The 8,150-nt window shown below is 39.3% G+C and overlaps 1 protein-coding gene across 1 annotated transcript in view; it reads right to left on the reverse strand.

Moving 5' to 3' along the window:
* The window catches only part of Rnf103 (ring finger protein 103), a 12,685-nt gene extending 5,036 nt beyond the window's left edge, over positions 1–7,649 (reverse strand). The window contains exons 1-2 of the mRNA XM_013352857.2: positions 7,512–7,649; positions 761–876 (exon numbers count right to left, since the gene is read on the reverse strand). Coding sequence (XP_013208311.1) covers positions 761–876; positions 7,512–7,643 — 248 coding nt within the window. The 5' untranslated portion in view covers positions 7,644–7,649. The remainder of the gene's footprint in view (positions 1–760; positions 877–7,511) is intronic.
* Positions 7,650–8,150: the final 501 nt, after the last annotated feature.

Here is an 8,150-nt window from a genome sequence, read left to right on the forward strand (position 1 = left end):
CACACACAGACACACACACAGACACACACACAGACACACACACAGACACAGACACACACACAGACACACAGACACAGACACACACACACAGACACACACACACACAGACACACACACACAGACACACACACACACACACGTTCCTCTACACCCATTATGTTCCTCTATACAGACATATATAATTAAATTTTTTAAATTTAAAAAATGGAATAACAGGACAAAAATGAATGTAATAATACACTGAATATTGAAGATGATGACAAACCAAACCGCCTCATCTAAGAAAATGTGAAGAAAAAAAAATAGTGAAGGATAGAAAAGTTAGAAAGTATATGTTTGATTAAATAGAATGCTAAGTCTGACTTTGACATTAGGAGAAGGGCATGCCTAGGGACAGTTGTAGAAGAGAAGGAAAGTGACCAAGGAAATGCAAACTCGAGGTCAGAAGTACGAAAGTGGTAGTGGATGCCTGCAATTCCAGCCCTTGACTGAGGAAGGGCTACAGTGAGTTCAAAGTCAGTCTGAACTGCAGATGAGAACAGTGATGTCACCCACACAGTCTATCTGCAAGAGGATACTGAAACAAAAGGTCTACAGACCATTTTAAGGGATCGCTCAGAAAGTCAACAAACAGCAGCTTATGCAAAACTACAGACATCTTAGTAACTAGCTGTACACTAAACATAAAATTAGTTTTCTGTTCAGGTGGGTTTCTGGTAGTATTGTCTTTATTAAGCAAGAAAGATTCCAATCCACTTACCTGGGATCACTAGAACAGTTAAAAGTGCCTGTTCGTATTCCAAATCTTGACACCTTTTTTACCATTTTCTCCCAGTGGATTTTACCCACCAAAGGACTTCTGTCATTTGCTATGACCTATTTCCCAAAAGAGAAAGAAAGGGGAAAAAAGTGAAAGTTAATTAGCTAAACCCAATCATTCATATCTACAGCAAAAATCCTCTTTCTAGTTCTGGTTTAACTGAATTACTTCATTGTTACTACACTTCCCTTTAAATTTTAATTTACTGTTATCAGTGTATATAGCGTGAGTGCTACAGCACCCGTGTGGAGAACAGAGCACAGCTCTCGGCAGTCAGTTCTCTCCTACTGTGTTGGTCCTGAGGACGGGACTCAGGTCAGCAGGCTTGTGCAGCAAGCACCTTTACCTGCTGAGCCACCTTACTGGCTCTTACTTACAGAGCTAAAACTGTCCAACTAGAAAAATACACAAGTGCAAGGTGTTAAACCCCAAGCTCTAGGAGTAATAGGAGTCAAAAACTTTTGAAAAATCTAGCCATATTCTCTACCACGTGACCTAGTCTCTAGGATTATGTTACACAGATAGAAAATGGCCCTGAAATCAATTTTTCCTTGAAAATAATGTTTTAAAAAAAACAAATAAAGCTTATAAAATTATCATATGTGGACTTAACCAGTTCAAACTTCACATTTTCCCAAGTTTACTTTTATAGCCAAGAATCAAACATGGTTTCTATTTAACTATGCTTTGACTAGATCAGTGCTACTCTTAGGACTTTTCCCTCAGCAACTTTGAAAGGCTCTAGGAAAAGGAACGGTCATAATGAACTCGACAATCATAAACTTCCACAACAACTGTGTAAATACTCCTCAAACACAATTAGGTCTCAGAGAAAGAGACTATTTTTTAAAGAAAGGAAAAAAATCTAAATTGACTTTCAAAATGTTAATAGCTTCTCTATTTATGTCAGTTTAGTAGTTAGTATCTCTTTTCTTTATCCTTTGATCTTCCTGACTTAATGAAGGCAGAGTCTCACTGAAGATAGCAATAAAAAATTTTAAATATAAAAGAAAATACAATTAATTGGAAAACCAAAAAAATCTAAAGTTTTTTTTTATACATTTATTTATTATGTATACAATATTCTGTATGTCTGCGGGCCAGAAGAGGGCACCAGATCTCATTACAGATGGTTGTGAGCCACCATGTGGTTGCTGGGAATTGAACTCAGGACCTTTGGAAGAGCAGGCAATGCTCTTAACCTCTGAGCCATCTCTCCAGCTCAAATCTAAAGTTTTTATGAGACATCTAAATTTAAGTACAGCATATATATAGGCCTAAGCTGTTTTCATAAATGCCATCTTTACTAACACTACTCAATTTAATATTACAACACAATACTCTGGGACCTCTAATCTTTCTGGCAGGAAGAACCAATTCCATAATCAAAAATCCTCCAGGAAGTGAAACTCCAGGCATATGTTTGAACTGAGTACCAGCAGTCAACTCCCTGGGAGAGGCAAGGGGTGGTACAGCTACCTAAAATGTGGCCTTTCTCCTGGGAAGTCTAAAGTGTCAGGGGCATCACAGGCTGGGGGCACATGAAGTGAAAATGGAAGTCGCCTTTCTGTGCTACCAGATCACTCCAGTACCTCCACAATGTCATGGACACTGCTGTTCTAACCCTATGGAAATGTACATGTAAATGTAACATTATATAACATACATCTGATACTCCATACGCATACAGGTTAGAGAATTAAGCAAATGGTTTGATAGTGTTTTAATGAGAATAGATGGTCTTACTGAGGGGAGATGAGCTCACCCATTCTTAGATGACTGAGGACATGGCATTTAAGGAGGTTCAGGTTAATCACATCACCTAAGATGATATTTAATATTTACTTTCTCTGCTCCAAAGCTATATGCAAAGGTTTACCTGGTGAGTCAGGGCAGTCAGGAATTCCTGATTCCTTTTGTGTGTGTGTGTGGGGGGGTGGGGTTCAGGAGGTGGAACATAGGACACTAAGGACATACCAGGCAAATGTTCCACCACTCAGTTGCATACCCAGCCAAAGGCAAGTGTTACTTTCTTTCCTTACACTTCTCAAGAGTGAATAGTAGTTCTCTTGGCCCCGGAATGTAATTTTCAGATTTCTCAGGAGACAGACGGGTAGGTCTCTCTGAGTCTAGAGTATACTCTCTTGTTCTTTGTGTTCTCTCTTACTCTCTGGATTTTGCATTCCCCTTTTTCTCTGCTCCTCCTTTTCTCTCCCTTTTAAAATAACTCTCTTTCCCGAACATTTTCCCATTTCTTGACTAAAGCTATAAAATAACTGAGGCACTTTAAGCCTGTGTTAGCAACAGCATCACTCTAAGGAGCTGAGAGCTTGCTTCTGTCTATGTAGCACGGCTCTAAGTCTCCGGGCAGCTTTGAGAGAAGACCCAGTTGCTCACTGTGGAAGTACCGTGTAGACTCATGACAAGCATTCTTGTGTTAGGGGTGAGAGAGGGCTGTTCCCGGACACATCTAGGCTCTGGCAGGGAAAGCAGGAGTGAGTGAGTTGAGTTGAACACAGCTGACGAGCTACATGACAATGTTCAACCCTGGGGCCTTATTTACTCAGCAATCTGTTCTAGCATCTGCTTTGGAAGTGTTTAAGGATCCCCAACTGAGAGAGCAGTACAAAAATGTAAGTCATCTAAGCTTTTAATGAAATCATTTTATATAACTCTGTCACTACAGCTATACAATTAGAAATTACTTTGCTAAAATCCTATATAGTTATGTTAGTCAACTGAAAGTTTTGCATACATTAACTTTAAAGAAGGGTCAGTGATGGACAAAAGCTAAAACTGAATAGCATTTTAATTAACTAATTTTTAAGTATTCACCCTGTTACCATTTCTCTAATTTCTGGCTAAAATCAAGTGTACTATTCTCATTGGCTTAAATTATGAGTAAAGACAAACTTTTTCACCAACATAAAACACAAGTGGCTGGCTTGTATTATGCTTATGCTTATATTTTGCTCTGTAGTAGCCCAATAAAAGGATGAATAAATTAGAAATGCCCTAAACAAAACTCTTTTCTAAGAGCAAAGATAAACAAATTTAAAATCAGGTTCCAGCCAAACAGGAAATGCATTAACATAATACTTCAGTAAATAATGCCCAAAGCTTTCCGGTTCTTTAAGTCATAAAGAATTTTTTCACTGCTGTGCAGCTTCAGTGACTTTAAGCTCATTAAGTGGGACATCCAATAGGGAACAAGCAGCTATATCCCTTTTTGAATCATGACAAAAGTCAAAACAAAGAAATAAAAATGTTAGAGAACAACTCCATAAAAGCCACTCACTATATAACTCTTCCATTCAAAAGCCTTTGCCATTTGTGTCTCTGACCAGCAACATTTTGAAACAAAATAATCATCTTCTAATTTTGGTGCCAAGAAGACTAGCCAGTTGTAGAATCAAAGAATCCACAAAATTGGGAAATAAATGGCTAATGAGAGACAGGAATTTAGGTTAGGGACAAAGCAGGAAATTGTAACTTTGTAGCAACTGTGCCACAAAGAAAGGACTTGATTCTGTGTGCATTACACAGTACATATTATTGGTAAAGCTGTTACATAGATTTTGCTACATTTAAAAATGAAAATTAGTTCTTGTGATGGTTGGTGGAAGGAGAGAACCAACTCCTACAAATTGCCCTCGATCTCAGTAAGTGCTTCTTCCACAAAAGATAGATGTAATTTTAAAAAGTGGGAGAAGACGGGATCAAATGGCTTAGTGGGTAAAAGCATTTGTCTGGCAAGCCTGGTGACCTGAGTTTGATTGCCAGATCCATGTAAAGGAAGGGAGAATCAACTCTGCAAAGCAGTCCTTTGTGGTCACACAGTGGGCATTCCCTCCCACACTGCTGCTGCCATGCTTCCCCTCCATGATGGATAGATCCTCACACAGGGAGCCCAGCTAGACCTTTCCTTCCTACACTGCTGCCACCAGGTACCCTGGCCAGCAACAGGAAAAGGTATACAGTTCCAGTCTCCACACACGCAAGAGGATTGAGGAAGCACATGGAATCGAGCTCAACAAGCTGAAGACAGAAGTAGCCAGGGTCAACGCAGTACAGTCTATGAGAATACTCCTCATTAAAAAAGGAAAAAAAAACCACACAAACACAAGCGTCTTTTACAATACCTAACATGGAGACTACCATGATGGCTGATACCTAGAATCCAGCACTCAGAAAGATGGGGCAGGAAGGCTGCTAATGCTTGGACTACAAAGTGGGAACCTGCCTCAAAACAGACAACAACAGAAAACAAAGACAGAAGCAGAAAAGAACCGCAATTCAAGCTGTAGAAAACGTATTCCTGAAAGCTGTCCTTTGAAAAAACTGGATTAATATGACCTGGTAGAAGAACGACAACCGACCAAGAGAACATTTTCTTTCTCTTCCTAGAAGATACTTTAAATTTTTTAAGTATAGTTTAAAACACTAAAGAAATCAAAACCCAAAAATAACTATGAAGCTTACAGGAGGTGCCCAGCCAATAAGCTTAGCAGGTCAGCTCCCAGGGCCAAGGGCAGGTCTCAGCTGTCCTAACAGACCAGATGAGCCATCTGACAGACGTCAGTCACTGGCCACAACGAACACAAGTCAGACCCTGGAAATTAGTGCAAACTTTGATTTGACTACTGGAGAACTGTGTCCTATTGCCCTGTTTCTTTATAAAGAACCCATATAAACACATCCCATTGTTCTTAGGAGGTGCTTTTCTACTGTGAATATGCCTTTAAAACACTTTGGGAGAAGGCAAGGCAGAGACTAGAAGCTATAATGGCCACCTTGTAAAAAAAAAAAAATTCCTCATTATTCTGTTTCTTTAGGCTGCTTCTTTTCCTTTTTATAACTTTCAACTTACTGGTGTTGTATTAAATATTAATTTATTTGGTGTCTGATTCTCACAGCTGGAATGTGAGCTGTCTGAGCATAGATAGCCCTCGGTATCTTCCTGCTGTATCTCCATGTCCTAGAACAGGGCCTTGCATAGCCATTTATACTGAATAAAGGGGCTAACTTTGTCATATACTAAGGAATTTAATCCATATATATTTATCTTCAGTAAGACATCAAAAAGTAGATAATTGGGGCTGGAAGAACGGGTCTGTGGGTAAGAGTATTGGCTGCTCTACCTGTGTTGATTCCCAGCACCACATGGCAGCTAACAACCATCTGTAACACTAACTCCAGGGGCTCTGACACCCTCTTCTGGCCTCTGTGAGCATCAGGCATGCACATGGTGCCCAGATATAAATGGGGCAAAACACCGATATATATGAAATAAAAATAAATCTTTTTTTAAAAAAAAGATAACTTAAAAGTGAAGAATAGATTGCTAACTAGTCAATCAGATATTCCCTTGATTTACAGGCGGATCCTGGGTTTCAAAGCAATTCCTAGGCCCCTGTCATGACTCTTCTGAGTTCCATAAGTGTATAGTGCCTTCTTCCCCATTCATTTGCAGAGAACCAATCCATGTGAGTGATAAGCATTTAGGCCATAAATACATAGTGATGGGACTGGCTATTCAATTCTATCTTGTTAAAAGATCTAAAATTATCAAAACCGATAAATCTTCCTTGACCGGTTAGGAATAAGTACTGGGGGAAGAAATAGAATAACACTTTCTTAAAGCTTTAAAGAGATGGATGATTTTTTTTCTTTCAATATTGGCCATCACATCCAGGGCTTCCTGCATGCTAAGCACATGTTCTACCACTGAGCTATGTTCTCAACTCTTTCATCGTATTTCTTAAGTTAATGAAGTAAGACAAAAGTGAACTAGAATTGACTGCACAGTGAAGGGACCCTCTCAGGCTCCACCTCTGCTGATTATGAGAAGGCAAAAGTCAGTGCAGTAGGAATGTACTATACAGAGAAGGCCAGCGGCTTCCAGAGAAATCTCCACAATTACCAAAGCTCACCTTTTCGGTGCACTGGATGGCAGCGTCATTCCATCCTCTTTAAATGCCTATGTACTTGAGGCCAGACACAGAGAAAATCTAACTATTTCCAATCATATTGCAAGTCAATGACAACACTGGGCCTCCAATTAAGGTTTCGGAATTCATGGTGGCGCACGCCTTTAATCCCAGCACTCGGGAGGCAGAGGCAGGCGGATCTCTGTGAATTTGAGGCCAGCCTGGTCTACAAGAGCTAGTTCCAGGACAGATTCCAAAGCTACAGAGAGAAACCCTGTCTGGAAAAAATAAATAAATAAACCATTTAAATTTTTTTTTTTTTTAAAAAGGAACACACGTGTTTCTATATATTTCTTTTTGCTGGTTCTCAAAACAATTCCCTTTCTCCACTCTTTCCTATTCCACTCTTGAATTTTTTCAAAGATAGGGTCTCATGTATTCTTGAATATGTGGCCTTGATTTCACTAAGCAGCTGAGGAAGATCCTGAACTTCTGGGTCTCCTGCTTCCACCTCCTGCGTGCTGGCTGGCTTTTCAGGTGTGCACCACCACGCCTGGTCTAAGTGGTGTCAGGCAGGGCATCACACACAGTAGTGCGCTACCAAATGAGCTGCACCTCCTGCCCTGGTTTTCATTACTATGGTTTGAAAAACCCTAAGAGAACTGAGTTTTGCCTAGGAAGCATGACACAACAGAAGTGTCAGTCAGTGGTAGATACTAGTTAGTAGAAATACGGTGCTCAAGTATTATTGCTCTTTCTACCTGAACAAGCCAGATGCCATCTTTTGTGTCTTCCACAAGCTCATAGAAGTGCATTTCACCACTGAAATTGGTACTAGAAACTGACTCAGATGCCTCTTCTTCCTTAAGAGCAGAATAGAGTTCACCCTCCATCAGGTCACCTGAAGAAAACAAAAAACTTGGTAAGATTTAAAAAAAATCCCATGTTCCCAACTTCAATGATTAATTTCATTTTATATCATAAATAGCCATATTATAATATGCTCATTCTATGGGAAAAAAGGATAGCACCTGAATACAAGATTCATTCATCAGCAAAGAGTGAAGACATAAAACCTATCTCTTATAGTACAGTTTATACTCTCTCTAATGGGGTCATCATATAGCCTGTTAATAAATTACCAATTTATACCAATCCAGAAAAAAAATCAAACTAGTAATCATGTAATTTTATATAAGCCTGCATTTTTCAACAGCCTGGTTTATCTGACTCAAAAGATTTAGAAGTAGGTTGACAGAACTTGCCATCAGCCTGCCTAAAATAGCAACAAGGTTTTTATGTGAGTGGGAGATAGAATATTTACCTATCAGAACAAACCCCACATTCATATACAAGTTTACAGTGTAAACTTGGATCCTGTATCATAAAATATAAAAACC

The sequence above is a fragment of the Microtus ochrogaster genome (assembly GCF_000317375.1).
Source record: "Microtus ochrogaster isolate Prairie Vole_2 chromosome 14 unlocalized genomic scaffold, MicOch1.0 chr14_random_3, whole genome shotgun sequence".
Lineage (NCBI taxonomy): Eukaryota > Metazoa > Chordata > Mammalia > Rodentia > Cricetidae > Microtus > Microtus ochrogaster.